Source organism: Manduca sexta, chromosome 28 (assembly GCF_014839805.1).
Source record: "Manduca sexta isolate Smith_Timp_Sample1 chromosome 28, JHU_Msex_v1.0, whole genome shotgun sequence".
NCBI lineage: Eukaryota > Metazoa > Arthropoda > Insecta > Lepidoptera > Sphingidae > Manduca > Manduca sexta.
This window is the reverse complement of record NC_051142.1, coordinates 9,612,827-9,635,748: the sequence shown is the minus strand read 5'-3', so window position 1 is coordinate 9,635,748 and position 22,922 is coordinate 9,612,827. Positions and strand designations below refer to the sequence as shown.

At 36.9% G+C, this 22,922-nt stretch overlaps 1 protein-coding gene across 1 annotated transcript; it reads left to right on the top strand.

The window, feature by feature from the left end:
• The first annotated feature begins 82 nt into the window (after window positions 1–82).
• On the top strand, window positions 83–22,805 carry LOC115445080 (protein Wnt-11b). The gene is made up of 7 exons (XM_037444440.1): window positions 83–366; window positions 13,426–13,661; window positions 18,642–18,858; window positions 19,168–19,449; window positions 19,667–19,829; window positions 19,961–20,217; window positions 21,171–22,805. Exons 1-7 carry the CDS (start codon window positions 293–295, stop codon window positions 21,346–21,348), a joined length of 1,407 nt encoding a protein of 468 aa, XP_037300337.1. The 5' UTR covers window positions 83–292; the 3' UTR covers window positions 21,349–22,805.
• The last annotated feature ends 117 nt before the right edge of the window (window positions 22,806–22,922 follow it).

Here is a 22,922-nt window from a genome sequence, read left to right as displayed (position 1 = left end):
TAGTTAGCTTACGTCGGTTCTGTGTGGAGGTGTAATCTATGGCTAGGCGCGGCGGCGCTGTCTGCCTGACCAGTGGCCGCGTGTGGCGGAGGTGGCCGCGGCTCGCTTGGCTCGTGTGTCGCAGACGTATCTCGACCGCGCTCGCCGCTCGACCACGCACTGTACGCTGTGGCCGCTCGTCCTTGCCACTGCTCGAGATTTTCCCGCCTAAATCTCTCGCGCCTTTCAGTTTAATTTTTATATTTCTTTTACATTTCCGGTGTAATTATCAAGTGTTTTAAATTGTTTTACAATGCGTCGTTTTCTTGCGTTTTTAAGTTTTTTCTTTGTGTTTTTGCCGAAACCAACTGAGGCGATTCGATGGCTGTAAGTACTTACTTACCATTTATATTTAATTTATTGTAATTACAAATATTTTATTTAAGTACAGAAGGTATTTTAATTATAATATAATAAGCTTAATTATTGTAACATATTAGTTATAAAGTCATCAAACCAACTACATCAAAATTTTAAATAATATGATTTTATACTCATTGCATCAAATTGATTGTAAAAAAAATATACCTAATAAGTACATCCCCATATTTTATAATTAATTTACACCGACCAAGTAAACTTTTTCAACAGCGGTGAGATGCCATACATACATTTTTGATTCATGTTACATACATACTTATATCGGTTTAGTGTTACGATATTTATGAACTAAGAAAATATCAAAATAGCAAAACATTGTATCAATACCTAGAAATATTGGTTGCAATTTATAGAACAAAGGGAATCATTTCACGTGAACTAACAATGCCATTTTGTAATTGGAAACGTATAGAATGCAAAACTAGTGTAACGCGAGTAGGTTGTGTAGTGGAGCGAGCCGCATCCATCGACGCTCCCTAATTGAACATTGCACTAATGAGCGGCGTTGTTCGGCTGCAGCCCGCAATTATTCGCCCCCGAGATTACACCCGGTAATGTTCCGGGAATGATGAGCTCCGGTTGTGAAACCGGATTTTCGGGAATCGGTTGAACTACCCTAATTATTTCGGCGTTCAATCCTGGGTGCTATGATAGTTGCAACATAGGATTATAGAGATTTGGTATAAATGTTAACTGTTTCCGTTAGTGTGTTGTTTCATTGTTAACTAAGTTCTTATACATAACTATGGGTATTTTATTTAGAAGAGATTATGTTTAGGTTGCTTGAATCCTACTACTATCTATATTTCGTTTTAATGATGCACGCAAACATCGTATTGAAATGAGTGAGGATATGATTCTTGGCTAGGAATATTGTTTTAATATTTAAATCCAATCATACAGTTTAAAAAATATACATTTCAAACCCGTTGACTTACACAAAAAAGGAACAGCATACCTCATTCCATAGTGTCGAATATCGCTAATAGCACCAAATACTAAGAAGCAATGACTTGCGGCAAACTAAAGAAAAGGGCTCATATTTCTTTTAATATATCTGGCGTTTATGTTTTTACAACTTTTTAATTACTAAATTAAAAGATATTAAATCCCAAAACCCTTACTTGCAACAACAAAAAATGTTTTTTTAATAATTTAAAGGTTGTTTAAAAACTGCAACCCTTTAGCCAGCTCTGCATTATTTTAATATCGTTTAACATTGCCTCGAAACATCTTCCCAAAGTATCTATCAACTCTTAGATTATTTCCTCGGATAACAACAATAATTTATTTATGTAATTGTTACATAATGTACTTAATATATTTATAACACACATACACATGACTATCCTCGAAGGGGTGGGCAGAGGTTCAACCAGGGCACCCAGTTTTTGCTTTATGACACGGATTTTTTGTAGGTATCAAATCTTATTATATTTTGCAATCATACGATTTCGTTTAAAATGGGACACCTATTACCTGCATCCTTTTTCACATGCCATCCGACAATTAACATTATTTTATTAGAAATTAGGTACCTACAATTTTTTAATCCTATGATCACCAAAGAAAATCTATAGGTAGCTAAATTGTAACAACTTGTTAAATATGGCGAATTGCTTAGGGATGTTAAAAATCAAATATTTATTTCTATAGGCTTATATACCTTATAATAATAATAAATTACCTAGAACCCAGAAACAGAATTAACTCGTAAATATTTTCACTATTTTATATGTACATAGGTGCAACTATGGCGTCCAGTAACATTTAAAATTTCTCCAAAGTTATTAACAACGTTTCATAAAACTCCAAAAGTGAATTAATACATGTTCAAAAAAACTCATACTATTTTTTCAGTCTGAATGTATAATATACTTTTTAATTACATTGTACTGTGACGAATATTAGTGTGATGGTTACCGCTAAGCTTCATAAGACATTGTACTCATTTATCATTTTTAATATCACAAAAAGATGCTAAAAGCCACGTAACACGCCCGTCCAAAAGCACTGTATTTATTTTCATGTTTATACAAATAAAGCACATTAACTGAACGCGCAGCCGCCCGTAAGCGCATCAAAGCTTTTTAGCTAATTTGATGTCTTGTCTGCTCTTCTTATCTCTATATGTGTCTTTGATTTAAATAAGGATTTTGTCTACGTCGCGTCGCGTAAGAATAGATACTTATAGGTGCGTATATAGTATATACCTAGTAATCCTTTAATAGGCAGACTGAAATAAACAGTACAAATTTAACACTTCATAATATACCTTATACAATCTTAAGACGTGAAAGATGACGGATAGACTTTCCGGGTCTTAGAACCCGGAAGAGTGTTGAGAACTTCGCAACCTGGGTTAAAATAGACTTGATGAACCGTCTTACCATGTGTAAGTTCCATTTCAATATCTAGCTATCACTTAAGGAATTTATTATTATTTCGAGTATTTGTACTTAGGTCCTTGTTTTAGGACGTTGAATCTATTCGAATTCTTAAAAATCGTTGACTCTAGTTACTGAGATCGCAAGAACGATCTCAAGTTTTCGCTGAGTTAGTAAGGGCCGTGTGTGGCAGACCGAAAAAAATAATTTCCTTCGCTCGAGTTGCCACTGTGACTTTTCCAGTCGGCCGTCCCGTGCATCTGGCGGGACCTATTATTAGGGGACGGCTCTTAATGCTTTCTTAGGTATTTTTATATGGCTGTCGTCTTAGTTTTTACGATTGTGATTTTTATTGAATTCCCCTTCAGCGTCGTGTAGGTACCTACCCGATATATGTCTGCGGACGAAAGTGAAATACGAGGTACTTTATAACAGATTTATTTTATTCCACCATGTTGGATATAGATTTGCTCCAATTTTATTACCTACGTGAAAAAGGTAAAATGCTACAAAGCAAAAAGATTGCTGATTTTTGCGACTGTACTTTGTAAATCGACCAATTTGTCAATATTTTCATCGGCGCTGTTAGTGTGTTCAAAGTTAAATACGATAGCAACTCTCGTGAGTTTTTACACCTCGCCTTTGTTATAGGAATATGTCGTTACTGAGGTCAATTAATAACACATTTGTGTTAAGCTAAGTTTAGACTAGCAAATTCTCATGTAAGATATGAAGTAAAATGCTAATGGTATATTTTTTTAAATTATATTATATACGTGTATCTTACAAATACTATAAGACGATGTACTCAGCAGGAAAGAAGTAACTAGTATCTTGTAGTATCAGTATAATTATTTAAGGGATTTCTATTAGTGCACGTAAGCACAATCTAGTTTTTATTTAATAACGATGTTTAAGTATTACTTTTGTTGGGTTTTGTTCTGTAATTATCCGTTTATTAAATTAAATAATAGACGCCTCTTTTGATTCAAATAACATAATAAAAATATCTTTAAGTAAATGTAGCAATAATAATTCCCGACAAAATTGGGAATTAATGGTGCTTGCATGCAAAAGTTAATACACGATAATATATTTTATTGGTGCCTACTTTCTACCCTAAGAAGTTAATGAAAACTTTTGGGTGTAAAGACACACAATTTTCAATATATCCTTACCTATTATAAATCATTTATATTCGAATCATATATTATATTAATGAATTGATTAATTTTAAATTAGGTAAATAAAATCATTAATAATATTTACAAGATGATCCTTCCTAACCAAATTTCGGCCACGACGGTCAATCTTAACGGAGATCAGCCAAGTACGCAGGAGATATTATAGTTAACAAGTGTGTTCACAATATACAAGTGCACTCGCTGTTGCTTCAGTCTCATACTTCGGTGAGACGGTAATCCGACATGACCGGAAAGAGAATCAGGCGTATCACACTGCCAACTTCCTGACTCCGAGCCACGACTGAGTAATTTTTTAAGATGGATAAACCCAGTTACATTGGGTTCACACACATTTTGGCCTTACCCGGGATTCGAACCCAGTACCTCAGCACGGTGGTCGTACCTATACCATATACAATTACAACTACGCCACCGAGACAGTCGATTTTTAAATTATTCACAAGATAGAGTTGTAGAGATCCGTCCGTCGGATAACTAAAAAAATAAAAGATAAATTAAAAAGTATCGATGAACAGTTTATACATATTCTCTACTCGAGCTATTCGAAACTGGATCACATACCTATATAATATAAACCATAACATGTAATTTCATAACTCAGCGAAATCTCCGTACCGGAAAACTTACAAAAGCACTGGTGTATTGAATAGGTAAAACGTGAGAGGCTTCACAAACTTCGCTACGTTCTTACCGTTTGAATTATAAGTGGCCAGGAACACTGGATCACATAACAACTATGCGTAGAATAGTAGGTACAAATAATATTGGTGCAGCCGTATGTATCTGCAAGCCTATCCCAAGTTTTATGTGGTAATTCTACTAGGTTAATTCTTAAATGATTTCTATATATTTATGAAATAAATTTGATTTATATAATTTTTATGTTTAGAGGGCTTATGTACTGTAGAGTGCGGGTATTTTTAACCGACTTCAAAGGAGAGGTTATCTCTTTATAGTATTTTTTTTGTATCTTTGTTCGGTGAGAATTTTTACCCCATGTTCCGAATTAAATATTTTTTTTGCTTTCGATTTCGTATATTTTCCGATTGGTCCCATTATAATATTTTTGGTATAGGACACTTCGAAGAAGCAAAGAGGAACTTCACAATATCAAACAAGATTTCGATGAATGTTCTTGGTTTGGGTTCGATACCGAGATACCGCTGTATTAAAAATATCGTTGTTTAATCTTGAACTTCGAAGATGCAGGAGGGAACTCCTCAAAATCAAATAGGGTTTTTTATGATTATTTTTGTATTGGATTCAATTAAGCGTGTTTTATACGTAATAAGAAAAGCAAAAAATAAAAAGCTTTTTAACAAAAGAATAACAAACCTCAAAACCGATATAATCCAAAAAAATGGAACTTTAGATACGGTTTAACAAGAAATTAATAAATTAATTTTCCTGCGGAAATGAAGGGTTTTCATAAAAGCAAATTGAAAATAGGATCCAAGCAAAGTCAAGGGACATTGTTAATTATAGTGGTAGTGTTAAATAATTATAAATGATGTCGGTCTTAATTTATAGTTGTCAATCTGTAAATCCATACAAACTGTGCATTAATCAATGTATAACGTCAAGAAACTAGCAGACATACGATTACTATAAATATTTATGAATATATAAGATATGTATGGGTTTCCAATGTAGGTACAATGCAATATAAACTATTATAGTAATAGTAACTAACTATTATAGCTGTAGTTGTGGTTATTATTTACACATCTGCATTAATTGGGCTTCGACCGAAATATTCTCAGTAGTAGACCAATTAAGCTTTATATTGCGTTGAGTAAATTATTTGGCATCACATCGACCGCCGTTATATTATTTTGAGCCACTTTTAAACTATGCATTTTATTTATGATACTTATTATTTTACCTTTAAACGGTTTAAAAAAAAAGTATTTCAGGGATATTATACAAATTTACAAATTGTTTAAATAATTTTTAAAGTTGTGTGAGAACACAGCCTAACAATAGTTCCAATAAATGGGATTTTTTCATCGTATTAGACTATATAAACGTTAGTACATTCGCTTTACTTGGGCATGAGCCATTGTTTTTATTTAGTGCACAAGGGTGGAGCACGTGCAATGGAACAAATAAGTTCTCGCACGATTCATTTGATCTGACACAAATTTATCCACGCCACAGAGCTCTTTATTTACACCGCCGACGATGTTCAGTTTGTCCTGACAAATTCATAAATTACCGACATCCTCAGTGCAACACATTTGAACGACTTTTATTTTTGTCACAGATATCTCTCGTTCGGGCGTATCGACGTGACGCTTTGATGTTAGGGTCCATTTATCAACATTGTCGGATTTCGTTTCAGAGAATGTTTTACAGATTGTTTTGAAATATTTGCTGTCTACAAAACATGTGTGGCAAGATTGACTTTTTATCGGCGTAACACCAAAACGAGTTAAATACCTAGTACTGCAGTAATATGATATTTACAAGCAGTACCCATCTGGTAATCTACACGCCATAAGGTAGTGAAATTTTGAGAATATTTTGACTCACCAGAAATCTCACAAAATGCGTCAGTTAGGTACTTCTTTTCAGTTTACTCTGAGAAAGCGATTTTTTGATTTTTTTTTATCGCTTAATTATTAATCATAAAGTAAAAAAAAAGTATTAGCATTAGGAAAATTGTTATACAAAATTTTTTGCGCTCATGCTGTGGTTACTCAATCTACCCCGAAATCGAAAAATACTCATGTAAAATTCTTTATATTTTTTCCATATTGTGATTGAACGTTTTTAATGCGCACATTAGGATATTTTGTATTAACATCTAAGATCGCTGTGATATCTTGTCACACGGACATTTTAAATATGACAACGACTTGTTACCAATTGGTAATAACTTTTAGAGTACAAATTTGGTGCTGATGTCCGGTCTATAACTAACTAAACTGTTTAATATCTTTGGTAAGAATTCACATTAAAGCAGTTCAGATCGCACAGCGCGAGCCGCGGGGCGGCAAGCAGTCTGGCGCGCCAAGCGTTGACTCACGCACGGATTTCCACCGCTCGTCGCTCCCCCGCCAACCGGACAAAGCTTTATGGGCGGACTAAACACCGATCATGTATTTCGTTGTACTCCCTATTGTAATGACCTGACTAATCCATTCCAAAAGACACAGTATTTAATACGACTAAATGTCTTAAGGGATTATTCCTCCATGTACCGAGTGTATGGTAAATTCTAACATTTACTATAACTAGGTACTTAAAATGAAATCATTGTTCCTATGTTTAAGATTTCATGTTACTTTTATTCAGTATATAGAAAGAAATACATATTATATCTATATATATCATATCACTTGTTACATAACGGCCTTGATTTTAGGGGTGTTATAAGTTTAAGGTGTGCGTGTGTATTTGTATATTTCTCTGTGGGATCATAGCTCCAAAACAAGTGAACCGATTTTGATATCTTTTTTTTTTTGTTTTTGTTTGAAACCTGATGTGATTGAAATAGTTTTCAAGTATAATTTAGGAAAATCTATTCAGGCCAAATCTATTTAGAACATCAGCCCTTTCCCGCTTTCACAGGTTCCATTGTTTTGAAATTGGGTATACTATTACTTCGATGAAATTTCTAAGACATGGCAACCATGAGCTAACGCTGCAGCACCATGTATGTAGTTTATGGGATATCCAATTCCTCAGTAACTTACAGCAGATACAGCATGTTTACGCTCATATAAATGGTCTCAATGGTTGGAACTAGAAATTTAAATAACCCTCGACACAAAAAACCTGCAAAAAGTAAAAAATAAAATAAGTATGTTTTTTTGTTCTTTAACTGTTTTAAAAGAACCTAGTAATATTTTGAACCTTGTAAAACCTTGCTGTATAGATCGGATAAACTCTACTGCGCTCTCTCACTTCAATTTCAAGTGTTTCCTAAGAATCATTTTCTCAGCGCGATGGTGTCAGACTTGGGTATTGTAGATCTAGTATTTACTTGGCGTAAGATTCATAATAGAGTTTTGGTCAATTTTTTGTTCTTTTCTTTGATTAAATTTCTACCACATATAAGTTATAACATGGGAACATTGATTAAAATTCGGTAAAAATCATCATGTTATAAGTCTCTGAATTTCGGTAGAAAAGGTAAGTGTCAAGAAAAAATTCCAAATTTATTCAAATCACTCGATTCGTTGTAGAATAATACTGACTTCCCACCAGAGATGCGATAAAATTATTTTATTTTGATAGGTAGCAGCAGGCTAAGCTATTCAAATCAAGAAATTCGTTAAGTAAGTTAGAGACGCATTTGTAGCCTAGCAACGTTACGTTAAGTTGGCGACCTGAAAGACATCTATAATACCCATTCTGTATTTACTGAATTTAATCATTGTAAATAAATAGAAAAATGTGTACAAAAATAAAGGAAGTTTTATAATAAATAAGAATTAATCATAAGAACAAACCAGGTGTGTGTTAATTATTATCACGTAATTACGAAATTTTCCCAGTTAATGACCACCCTCTGTACTGTTTCTTGCTAATCTTTCTAATATACGCCCTCGGCTAGCGTTCGTTCATGTTAAGATAAGGCACGACGTTTTACTGAACAACCCTCGTGGCTCATGCAGTTGGAGGGCTTACAAAAATATCTATCGTTGCAATAAATTGAGTGCCTAATTACTGCCACTGAGTACACAGGTACTACACCCACGCACCTAATTTGAAGAAATAATAGCAAACACATACCTTTTCTTATGTTTAGAAATATCCGCGTTATCTGATGACTATGAAAGGAAATCGAATATTCGAAAGAAAATAATCGAAAGAATCGCCTAGGAAATTTGTTAAGTGTAATTTTTTTAGCAATTTTAAATAATGGTAGGTAAAACGACTGTTTCCTCATAAAACCTATGAGCTACCGTTTCAGCAGGAACGCAAATTAATTTTGATTACATGTAACTTCAGTCAGTTTTTGTATGATTAAGATGTGAAGGAGGATAAGAATGAGCACCGAGTTCTTTGTTTCTGGCAAGCCAACTCTTATTTTAAAAGCGCCCAGCATCAAATTTATACCAATAAAATGATACAATTGTTCCTTTCGCCGAGGAGACTTAGATAAATCGCCCTTAAATTAAACAAATTGTTGAGTAATCCCTGCATTTGTTTCAATTATTCCTACTTCCCATTTGACGGCGCTTTACCTAAATTTACATCTGTAATGGGATTTGCCGATACGTGTTCTGAATGCATATTGAATGTTATTTTAATATGACTAGATCAGGATTCATGTATAATTCCAATTTTATAAGACTTACGCAACGTCCCTCGTATTAATTTGTATTCTCAACCGCATATTTTGCATAAATGAGAGTTATATTTGGGTTGCGATACATTGTGGGTTTAGGGTACTCAGGCACCGTAGATAAATGGTAATCATCGATCTTGATTACTGATAGCCATTAGGAAGTCGGTGCACTGCGCGTGTGTCAAATGGTACGCAATTAAAGTATCATTGTCCCGTGGCTAATGAACCGTAGCGGCGTGTTGTGAGTCGAGGGTGGCTTGTTGAATCTCATGACTCTAATCGTATTTTTTTCAATGCTATAACCGAGCTCATTTCTCGATAATTTTATGAAATTAATGTAGGCTTGCAGTATAATATTTGAGTTACTCGGCTTGTAATGTAAACGAGTAAGCTTTTGTTCTATATTTATTCGTCGGTGTAAAACTTTGATCACTGAAAGTAAATATAGAAATAATAGCAGTTGCATTTGATAGGGCGAAACTTTTCTTTAGTTTCCCCCCGGTTCGGTCGGTGCAGGCTACGCGGTCGCCACAGGGGCGGAGCAGGCACGCTACGACAATCATACAGCATTTAATCATTATTAAAGCGGAATCAGCGGCGAGCCAGTTTCAGTCGCGTCAGCTGTAACGTTCCCCGTAACGTGTTTCTTGTTTCCACCGCGTCGGCTTTATATTTTTTAGACGTTTTAAAGTCTAATCATCCTATACGAAATGTGTTTCCACATTTTTAAATATTTTGTAGCAAAAGAGTGAATTATTGTAAGTATTATTTAAATCACGTAGATATTTGTTTTTGCAAGCGTTTTGATTGGCAACGAGCTCAGTATAGACGTCATGATTCTTAAATAAAAGCTTTTTTATGCAATCCTTGTGTATTCATTTAACACATCGCATTAATATATAATTCTTACAATTCAATAAAATACAAAATCTAGCTCTGCTTTGAATAATTATCGCGCATTGAATATTACACGTTTGGAATAATAGTAACAAATGATTTTGAAACTTGGCGGCCTATTTTATCTATATACAATACAATAAAATATTCAAAAAGTTGGGTGGTCTTTTGTGTGCGCGACCAGTTATATATTTAACAAAGCGAATCCCTTTGCCCCTTCGCTCGGTTGCTTTGTCTACGGAATCGAGATAGGCGCGTAAAATTTGATACGGGAATTATTTTATTAGATCAAACGTACACGTGCGCGGCGTGACGAATGCGATAATGTTCCCGGCACCGGGCATCGGGTCTGACAACGGAACAATTACATTCTGCATGAATTAACCATAATACAGCCCGACTGCGGAAGCTTTGTGCCCGCATTGCTCTGACTCTATGTCCCGGAGCCAATTGCTATTATGCGATTTTCGTGAATGTAACCTATAGTTAGGTACGGCAATGGTGTCAATCTCGCGTTTGCAAGCGTTTCTTGTCTCTTGGTGCGGCCCGAACTGACGAGCCGGAGCCCCCATCACGCGTCATGTACAGCGAGTTGACATCGCGTGCGCTATCCCTCGCGATATTACGCGGCCCGGTTGTTGGTATTTCAAGCAATACAAAGCCTTTTATATCGGTTCTACCATAACACGATTGTTCTAATTTCTGATTTTATAGCGGAACTGAATTTTAATTACTTTTCTTTTGTTTTCCTTGAGACAGTGAAAATTGCTCAAATCTATAGATATAGAAGTAACCACGATTAGGTATGAATAACTTACTATATTGTATTAAGATAATATCTAATGTACATAACAAAGTCTTTTTCATATTTTTTTTTCAGATTGCCAAATTGACAAAACAGAAAGATTAGGCATTTAAGTGAATAATAAAATTCCAATTTTCTTCAACATTCAACTGTTCTTGATTTAAATAAAAAAAGGTTTTCAGTTATCGCTCTTTAAGTTGCAAAAATATGCGCAACGAAACGACGACGGCGGCATGTCGTGGAACTAATGCATCAATAATGAGTTTTTGCTTGGGGCTACGCTAAAGTAGGTACTTAACGGTAGTTTTTTAATACAGTACTCAAGCTTAGATTTGTTGAAAATTATAAATGCTAACAAGTCACTGTAGTGTAGTGTGACAGGGATGTATTTAATTTACTTGTTAAATTAGTTTTACTAGCACTTTTCGAAGACAAGTCAGTGTATTTTCGTGTAGAGCGTGCGTCCCCTCATAATATTGGAAACGATGCCATCGGCAACGCGTGTCCTTGGCAGGCACGACAGAACGTCAATGGAATTTAATATACCGTCTACGATAACCCAGTTATGGTAACGTAAGCCTGTTTATAAAAGCGACGAGTACTTCGGCATCCCCTGTTGGCAGCGAGTAGTAACGATTGCCCGCTCGCCGCTGCCGCACGTAAGCTTTCCATACAACCAACTTACGCACGCACTACGATCTCCTACGACCTCGCACATGCACCGCCCTACACATGGACGATTCAATTATAAGTTTTTAATTTGCACTTCCTTTTAGTGCGTTTACAATGTTAAGTGCACTTGATTGACACGCATTTAATGTTATTTAAAAAATATTTTTCTTATACACTTTAAGATCAATAAGGCAATAAGCATTTTTCTTTAATTAATCAATGTTTTATCTGTTTGACTTTCAAACAATTGAATGTAACAAACAATGTGACACAAACAGTGATAAGTAAAATGCTGATTAATAATCTGAAGTTTTATATTGTTTCAGCTCTACGTCCTTCTAATACGAGTTTACGATATTATCATCAATCAAAATGTGTTCAAAGGTTTAAGTTTTTGCTTTACGAATAATGAGCTTGTTCGTTGATTTGCGTCACATCAAGTCATCAGTGACAAATCTCTCGGAGATGGTAGACAAAATATCTTCCGTTAAAGAAAAGAAAGAAGAAGAAGTTCCAAAGAAAGAGCAATTTAGTTATAGTGCCACTTCAATGTATAAACCAACGACGTTAGGTTTTGGTGTTCGTTTTTCTAGCCAGGAAGACGTCTGCCAAATGCCGTCGTCGCGACTTCGTAGCCATATGTCACTCCCTAATTTAGGTAAAGCAGACCGAGTGTATGATAAGCCTTCCATGTCGCGACATGACGATAGACCGAAAATACTTGAAATAGACGACGAAAGAAACGGTGACAGTAAAACGGTGATACAAATACCTTCAGAGCAACTCAGCGATTGGATTGCTGCTACAATAAATAAGCGGCCGCACTTTGACGACAACGGAGACATGCATCCTATGGATTTTCTTGATAACATAAAATATTATATTTCAGAGCTGAATATGAATAAAGATAAACAATTACCCTTCATAATGTCCTGTTTGCAAGGTGTACCTCTCATGTGGGCACGTTGTTTCAGAAGCGAGTTTAAAGATATTGAAAGTTTTTATCAAGCATTTGAGCAGGAGTTCTGGGGTCCCGATAGACAAAAAGCGGTGCTTTATGATTTGAAACTTGGAAAATACGACGAGGAGACACCTCGAATGAGTATGTCAGAGTATTTCTTGCATAAAGTATCGAACTATCGTCATTTGACGCCTCCGCCTTCGGATTTGGAAATAGTGTATTCTTTGGCAGCTCATTTTCCCACAGCTGTGGAGTTAGAGTTACGATTGACACCGAAGCCTACGTTGCGGGAAGCGTATCGCCTTCTGCGTCGTAGAGAAGGCGAAGGCGCTGACTTCTTACCTAATTATCTGTACGAAATGTGTGAGGCCTTCCAACGCGGACAGCGGTCAGACTTCGCTAGAAGGCCGGACGCACAACCGCGCTCTACTTCGAAGCCCAACTTCGAAGATAAGGGAAATAAATAATTGTTTTTGCACGTTGCATTAGTAACTGTATATTATATAACTTATAATCTGTTAATGATTGAAATTAATGTAATTAAACTCTGGATCGTCGTAAATACTACTGTTTGTTTCATTTCATTTTCAAGTTTTTAAATATGTATACCTAGTCCAAAAACACAATAAAATCGAAGTTTTACTCCTCCTTATTAGATAGGTGGGTACACAAGTTTTAGTCAATAATTTATATAGATATAGTATATATAATAAAATAATAGTCATCTGAATTGTGCATAAAAAATTAAATTTCATAATTACAACTCTTTCAAACAGAGCCTTGCACGAAAGCGAAGGAAACTGGACTGAGAAAGAGTGCGTGGAAGCGAGGGCAGTGGGTGCGCTTTGGGGCGGGCAGGCGCGCGCTTGCCGTCGCCAGCCCACGGCTATGCCGCACATTGCCGCAGCCGCACGTCTCGCCCGCGCTGCCTGCCTCGCCGCGCACGCTGGGGACCGATGGAACTGTTCCTCCATTGAGCTCGCACCTAAATTCACACCAGATTTACTTACAGGTACCTGTGTTAGAAAAATATCTACATTACTTATAATCCAATTAAATTGTAAGAGTACTTAAATCATAGAGCCATACGTATTCCAAGTCTAACTGTTTATTCGGCTAAATACCGAGGCTAGCAACCCGGTCGCTTGATGGTTAGCGACACGACCTTCGATAAACAATAATTACTTGCAGAACTTTGAAATACAAAACAATGTGTACCACGACACTGCGCTCGTGATACTAAACTGATTTAGTGATTACACAGTATACAACGTTCTTGAAGAATATGAACAAAACTGTGCCTGAACACTGCGGCTTGAGAGGATTCATAAAATAGACACTGCTCTAATTGTGACATTGTATCTAGATACATAATAATATATTAAATCTGTTTCCGGTCATCTGTACGCCTTCAAAGCTGCAGAGTGATGAGCTACTCGTCGTAGTTTCGCGCCGAGGTTCCTTTCTATATTTCGACTTTCAAGCAGAACGGTTTATTATTTTTTAAAGATTCGTATCTATGTAATTAATTTATACATAAGTCTTGTTAATGCATTCAGTTGTCAGACTATTATTATGTGACCAGCTTTTGCCCTCGGCTTTGCCCGCGTGATAAAGTTTTTTTGGGCTAAAGTTTTCCGCTATGAATGTCATGCTATATATTTTCCCGGAAGCCTTTGTTCTTCCCAGGGTTTCAAACTATCCCCAAACCAAACTTCATTTACCGCGTCCAAGCACAGACAGATAAATCGGGGGATTTTGTTTTACAATATATTTTTGTAGAACTTTTTAAGAGGAACAATGCCGTCATACATCTTTGCTGCATAACTTGGACCGTTTACGCAGCGCACGCAGCGGAAACTCTGAAAAGGAATAAATTTACCCAGTTTTTGCAACATTTTTCATTGCTGCTACGCTTCTATTGGTCATAGTGTGATGTTATATACCTTATAACATTCCCCGATAAAGGACGTTTCAAGAATAAAGTATTTTTTAAATTCAAACTTATAGTTCCTGAGATTAGCGCGTTCAAATAAACAAACAAACAAACTCTTCAGCTTTATATAATAGTATAGATAAGTAAGTACAGTGTGAAAACCTTCCGGTCAGTAATGAAAAGTAAAGTTTTGTAGACTTTTTTAAAAGAGAGAAGGTCGATTGTGCTAGTACGGACAGCGTGACGACAACGCCCTTTCTTCTCGTCGGACGTCGGTGCACGTTCCGCACCGAGCATTCTCTACATTTATCACTTGTCGGGTAATTAATTTTTACTTACTCTATTGTTCACCTTTAACTTCGCTTTTCGGTTTAGAAAGGGCAAAAAGAAAAGTTTTCATTAAGAATCTTAATTTTAAATTTACGGAATTTACATCACGCGATGAGTTAAAATTACCTAGTGTACACGAAGTGCACGAAACTCGCAGCACGCTGCATCAACATCGTAGCGATGTAGCCTCGTAGCTGGCGCGGCGTCTCAGGAAGCCAAGTTCAATACTTGCGCTTACTATTGCTGTAATAAAATATTTAATGACTGCTGTATACAGGCTATACAGACTTACAGGTGTAGAAATTTCTTGAATAGTTTAATAAGAGGTACCTAAGTACTTATAGAATGGATTTCAGAGCGCTTAGTTGTGCGCATTTTAATACATATTGATTTATATTGACATTTATATTTTAGACACTATAGTACCTGCTCTAGTCACATACCTAGCCAAAAATAATGAAATATTTTATAGATCTACTTATTACAAAAATAGAGTAAAGCTAAACTGAAATCATTATTTATAAGCCAAAAAGTTACCTGATGTTAACAGCACCATTCACGTTTCACAATCGCTTCATTCCGAAACAATAGACATGTTAGAAATAGAAAAACTAGACAATGGTAGAGTTTTCTTGGTGTAGTAGCGGTCGGCGACGTTGTGCAGTTGGCAGCGTACGCAAGTGGACGCTGACTGCGAAATATAGTCTATTGTTTCTGGTCACCACTTCGCCTTCGTGTACCCACTTTAGAAAATTAATTGACACAGAACTTTCCCGGATACAAACAAACCGTTAGGAATCTTTGGAGTGCTCGTCGCTTGATACATTTTAATTAAAAGTTTTACCAAGTGAATGTCTGTGGCGAACAGAAAATAACTTTTCACTACGCCGTTTCTAGTTAAAAGCATTGAAAATTATTTTTAAACAATGCACATTTCAGGCTCAGTTTTATTAATACTTACCTTTATTATCATAAATGAATTTATGTTTGGTTATACAGAAGAAAGTGACTCTACAAAACACGGGGGTCATAAGCTAGAGGGTAGAGACGACTCATAGATTAAATGATATATCAAACAGGCTTATCATGATTGACGAGAAAGAAGTGGGTATGTGAAAGCGTATAGGTTGTCTTTGACCTGTTAAACTAGAACGTTGTCGAGCGTTTGTCTTACAATACAATCAGCAAGGACTAAGGAGCTGAGGGTTCAGCTACGGTAAAGCGGACAAAAGATTTAATTACACGCATGAATCAAGCGTCCAGGGAGTGGGCGAGGCGGCAGTGGTGGCGGTGGGGGCGTCATTCAGCGATAACCGTGAGTGAGTTGTGCACTCACGCGCTATCCTCGGCCCATGCTGCGATGTGCCAAGCGATAAGCTCGGCCGACGCTATTGTTTGGCTTGACTGAAGACCAGTGCGCGCCGCTATCTTGATGAGATTGCTTGTAATTAAAAACTGACTGCGGAGCCAAGATTGTATTTGATTTACATATTATAACACTCCAACAATGCAGGTATATTACTGTTGATAACTACATTTGTGCTGTTCATCTTCAAAAAGTATTAAACATCTGAAAACTCTTATTATAATAATAAATAAAGGTGTACCGAATATTCACATTCGCATACTTGTAATGCAAATATTTTTGCCTATGAAATATTTTAACATTTTAATTTATAAAATAACAATGCAACTATTCATAATGTATTATATTATTCAGGATTCATAATGTTTTTATTAGTAGCTTACTTACTATTAAAACATGTTAGATATAATAACTTATCACATTATAATTATGAAAATAAATTTCCGACTTTCTAAACATAATTAACTTTTTTTATTGAGATCAAAAAATGATAAGGTTCATGGGTATATTATTTATACGAGATCTCTTTGTACCCACCGAAAGTAAAATTTTGTAGATACCTACTTATTTGAATATTATTATGAAATTAATTATATATTAACATAACTTATATTGAAACATTACTTTATAACAACATGAGAACGTTTTGTGGAAACCCAACAAACCAAATATTTTGGTACTATTATGTTACTGTAAGTAGCCCTCGTTTATCGTTAAACGTTAGATTTACCAAAAAAGTCCATTTATTTCTTAAACTATCATGCAAGCTCTTATTGTGCACCGAAGTACATAGAGTTAGTAATATACTACGTAAGACCGAAGTAAGTGGAAGTAAGTATTGGGAAAAGTAACTTTTAATAAATCGAAAATTACGAAACATATTCTGTTATAATCCTTTTTTTGACCCGTTACTAAAGGAGGTTCTTTATTATATATTTTTAGTTTTAGTAATCACTTTTTATAATAATTTTCCCGATTTAAATGATAATTTTTGCTTTCGATTTCATATAACTTCGGATGATGAAAACTGAAAATCGAACAGGATTTCAATGATTATTTCTGTATTGGTTTCAGTACAGTATCAAAATACTACCATGTTAAAAAAATATTGTTGTTTGACCTTGAATGTCGAAGATGTAGCAGAGAATTCCTTAAAAATAAAATGGGATGCTTAAAAACAAATAATCGTCTCCCTAAAAACCACTAAGTACAACCCAAAAAATAATTGAACTTTATATATGGCTATAATATAAAGTTCAATTATAAATTAACAGCTAAGCTAAGTAACATACAAATACACAAAAACAATGTTAAATAAGGCAACGATTCCAAAAAATAAAACACGATTTGGAAAGAAGATGACATTGCTAGTTTTTAAATAATTTCTTATAAGTAAACCACATATAAAGTTCAATATTCTTTTGGTTATTTTTTTTCCGTAAGTCTAATGTTCAAAGATTAAATAAATCATTTTTTTTATTAATAATGCTGGTTTAAATTCAGTACTTACTTTTAAAAAAAATATGCCCTCCTCATCTCCGAACTTACCTATACGAACCTTAAAACCTCAGATTAATAATGATTTCTTATGTTTACACTAATTTTCGGATTCTATCGCGGTTTTAGTATTATATAGTCCCCCCCGTGACCATGAAGGCTGCAAAGTCTTCGAAACGTCGGGAGAAAATATAATATATTTAATTTCAATCTCAGATTAATAACTAAATATAGATACCGGACTAAAATAAAGATTGCGGAACATCAATCTTATTCACCTCGGATAATACAGCCTTTACACGAGTGTGAGTGAAACAATGAATACTTCTTGGTTCGGAATTTCCCAGAATGACAAGCGCAGTTTATTAACATGCTAAATTATATCTAGGTTCGTAGAAAATGGAAAATGGGTTTCTACCCAGCTATTAAATGCAATTAGTATAAAAAGTAAGAGGGATAGGTACATTGTAGCACCTAAGTTTCTAGAATGTGTACTGACGCAGAAGCGACAGGTAAACAATAAGTAGACTGCATATACTCTTTATCACTTTCCAGAAAGTGGTTAATTTTACAAGAATATTGCATACTCCAATATATGTCTTACCGTTTAATTAAATCGCTCGTGTCGCTACAAAGTTTATGTTTTGCAAATTAAGGTCCTTACCTTATGTCTAACAAACACTTTAAATATTATAGGTAAGTAGTGGTAAGAATCTACTTATAATGATGCAATAGGTGATGAATGGATTATGGTACATGAGACTGCAGCGTACGGGTGCAGTAAGCCGTTGGAGCAGTAGCTGCCCGGTTAGCAATTCTTTCAGAGTTTCATTGTTGAGGTAATTTGATGGTTATGTGACTAGGCACTCGCGAGCAGGCATACGTGTACGCAATGTCGGCGGCTGCTCTGGCGTGGTCGGTGGCGCGGGCGTGCGCGGCGGGGGCGCTGGCGGCGTGCTCGTGTGCCGCGCCGCCCCGCGCGCCGCCGCGCCCGCCGCGCCAGGCGCAGGTCACGCGCGCCGAGCCACACGCACAGTTCAAATGGGGCGGATGCGGAGATAATTTTCAGTGGGCTGAAAGGTACACAAATACTTTTACTAACTCCCCCTAATTATAAACAGTCGCCTTTCCATAAACTTGTTGGACCTGTGTGGCCTGACAGTATCGGTAGAAGTAATATACTATAAGTAAGTAAATCACGTAAAAATATTTACTCTTTCTTTGCTATCAATATGGAACTTCATCCTCTCTATGAAAGAACTCTACAATATTCCCAACCTAGATGAAATTCTACGAAACAATCGATCTCAACAAAATTAATTTGCAAGTAGATTCTATATTAAATACGTCTTGAAACATGTGATTAAAAATTAAATATGACTGAATTAGGTTTGCGAGACAATTCCTAGACGTTCACGAAATCGACGTACGTGATGGTAAGGTGGAAGACATACTGGAAATTGAAACTACAACGGAATTTCCGACAACCACTGTCACTCCCGAGACGACCACTATACCTCCGGTGGTAATCCTGGTGGATGATCAACCGGCAGTGACAAACACCAGCGACCCGCCAAAAATAAGGAGGAAGAACCGCCGCGGACGCAAGCGACTGCCGAGATCGCCGCGACGCGGCAGGCCCACAAGGAAACGGTTTAGAACTAGATCGAGGTTCGTAGATATTTTCCGAAATTAAACATTATAATATATCTTCCTATGCACACTAGTCTTATAAGCACACATTCCTTAGCTCCCATTACAATTCCATAGAATACTTATGCGTGAAGTCATTTCCCGAGGAATAAAAAACATGGAAACGAGCAACCAATTTCTAAACTATAACACAATTTGAGTATTAACAAAATTACCCTGTAATTATTTTTAATAGGTACGAGTTCGAAGATCGAGGTTCTAGGTATCGGAACATAGAGTATCGAATGGCAGCCGACGACCCACGCTTCGATCCTCAGGTGGACTTGCGAACACGACTCGAGCGTTTACGACCTCTTATTGCGTCAGCTAATCTCATTAATGGACGGTTTGGACGAAAGGTAGGTCTTCGCTTGCATTTATACCATATAATTTGATTGGGGTAAAGTCAAGGGTGAAATAACTACCACATTGATAACATAATGTTTTTAAATGAAAGATGAGAACATATTTATAATGAGCCGTGTCGTAGGTGGTGTCGGGAGGCATGCGCACGAAATGCACGTGTCATGGCGTGTCGGGCTCGTGTTCTGTGCGCACGTGCTGGCGCGCGCTGCCGCCGCTGGCGCGCGTGGCGGCCGTGCTTGCGGGCGAGGCGGCGCGCGCCGGCCCGCTGCGCCCGCGCCGACACACTGCGCGCAACGCGCGCCCGCGCCTGCGATACGTCACGCCCAGTCCAGACTATTGCGAGCCCGACCCCGCTGCCGGCTCTTTAGGGACACATGGCAGGTATATATCACTTCCTTCGGTGCGTGGGGGACTTCTGAGCTCGCACACAAGAGGAGATTTGCCGCACCAATCGGCACTGTGTAAGGGCGGCTGCGAACGACAACTTAGACACTAGTCGGAGGAAGCCTGCAGACGTCCCTAATGCGCCAAAAATGGCCAACGCGGAGTTTTAGTTGGTAGGCCGTGTTTAGGGTGTATGTAGCATTAGGAACTCGTCTCGGCCGTCCTCGGACGACACAACGTCTGGTCGTTGGGCACAGTGACCCCAACTTAACGGATCAGTCGCCCCCCATGAAGGCTGGACGGTAGTAATAAGGCACTTTCTCCATGAAACTAAAAAGATATGTACCACTTGCACTTGAAAAACCAGTTAGACCTATACATGCGACTGTTTCGTGGAATATGTTTTATGGATAAAATCTGATGTCCGATATTCATAAAAATCCTTGCACTATTTTGTTTAAATGCCGAGTACGTTTGTCTTACGCTCGTGGCCTCATTTTACAAAAAAATCCTTCACTAATGAAATAATATAACATTGACTGCCTCGGTGGCGTAGTTGTTATCGTACATGGTACGAGTAAGACTACTGCGCTTTGGTCGTGGGTTCGAATCCCGGGCCAGGCCAAAATAATTGTAACTGGGTTTTTCCATCTTAAAAAATTACTCAGTCGCAGCTCGGAGTCAGAAAGTTAGCGGTGTGATACCCCCGCGCCTCGAAAAGGACGTTAACCCGTTGGTTCTGCGCCGGATCCCTCTACGGCTACGTCGAATCACTGTCTCACCGAACTATGAGAGTAAAGAAACAGAGAGTGGCCTAAGATTGGCCGCCGTGGCCGAAAATTCGGCTAGGAGGATTCATCAATATAACGTTATTGAATGACAATGATTTCAAAGATTAATAAATTAACCATAATAAGAATGTAACAAATGTAGTGTATGTGATGTCACAGGAAGTGTAACGCGAGCCTGGGCGGGGGCGCGGGGGGGTGCGCGCGGCTGTGCTGCGGGCGCGGGCGGCGCGCCGTGCGCTCGTCGCGGCTGGAGCGCTGCCACTGCCGCTACCACTGGTGCTGCCGCGTCGACTGCCAGCTGTGCCGCCTCACCACCGAGGAACACTACTGCAACTGAACCTCGCCGCCTCACCACGCGGGGACCGCACACCGACACAAACAACTATTGATCTCGATTAGTATTAATAAAAATGTATTGTAGTTCATCTGTAGTGTAGAAACTAATTGTCTATGTATGAGTGACTGTGAATGCCAAAATTATTCCTTAGTATTTAAATAAAGTAAAATAGTGATGGAATGCAACCGTAAAATACTACATTCATTGCATACATTCCATTTTGCGCATACTACAAAAATCGACCCAAAATTTGATTATATGGTAGACAAACGCCTTAGCATTATTATGCTAAGGCGTTTGCAATATATTTATTGCAAACCTATAGCTCAGTATATTTTAATAAGTATTTCAATCTACTTACAGAATAATTCTCAAAAAGGCAAAAATACTAAACTATCTGAAAAACAAATATTTTCCTTCATAAACTAAACCACCCGATGTAGTCTATCTCTAATATCTATATTATCATCTTCCAAAACAGTTTAAGCTAGTCACATGTTTTAAAAACCACCGCACCAAATTTTTTTTTTAAATGGTTAATTATTAAATTCAATCAATAATTTCTATTTGGATATATTGAAGTGCACACTATGGTAACATGGCAATCAATTCAATTCCATAGCATTTGACGTCTCGACAAATAGTTACTACGGCATTGCGTTCAGCGTCGCGTCGCCTTTAGGGTGCGTCCAAACGTGGCGAGTGGACGGAGCGCGCCGCTGGGACGCGGGTACTACAGCTGGTCGCGCATTTCTTTACTACGGGCTCGTAAGCGTGTGCGCGTGTACACTGCTCGCATGCATCATGCACCCAATTTATTTGGCTCGCTTCTTATAACTCTTGATGTACCACAAATCGCGACATCATTAGCGGAGCCCATGCGCTGGCGAACGGTGCTCGGACTCATGCATTCGTGAAGCCTGGATGCACCCTTATGTAAAGATTATTTTGTTTATGCTACTGTAGCATTGCTACAAATATAGTCATTTATAATCTGAGATAAGTTTCACCTAACAGAAAGTACTTATAAAACATTTATTTTATTCAACGGAATAAGTTTTTCTACGGTATACCTAAACTTATGTGCATTCTTAAAAACCTACTTGGTTTAATTTAACGTGTTTTCGTTTCATCTTAAATATAATTAAAAAAATAGTAGTATTTAATATAAAGACAATAAAAAAACATTATATACCGTAGTAATAAAAGCTGTGAATATATGCTTCATATTAAAGTAGTGTAAGAATTTAAACAGCTAAGTATTCGTCAGTAGAATAGTAATTGTAAATAGAATAGATCGCGTTAATTATTTATTCTATTTCAATATTCCTGGTAACAGTAGAAATCCAATTAATAGAGTTTTAAATGTTGATGCAATTATTTTAAGTATAGATACATAATCTGTCTTAAAATGTAGTAGTTTTAGAAATTTTGAAAAATTGTAAATAAAAATCGTACTTAGAAATAATTACAGTGTTTTATTTCTGTTAAATGTGATCCTCACATTTTTAACACTTTAAACTTAGTTGGTCCAATACGTACGGAAGGAAGTCGCCTATTGGCAAAAGTCATTC

Coding starts and splice junctions, on each gene's coding strand:
- LOC115445080 (XM_037444440.1), top strand. CDS start 293: ATGCGTCGTTTTCTTGCGTTTTTAAGTTTTTTCTTTGTGTTTTTGCCG. Junction 18,859..19,167: donor AATTTTCAGTGGGCTGAAAG/GTACACAAATAC, acceptor TGACTGAATTAG/GTTTGCGAGACAATTCCTAG. Junction 19,450..19,666: donor CGGTTTAGAACTAGATCGAG/GTTCGTAGATAT, acceptor TATTTTTAATAG/GTACGAGTTCGAAGATCGAG.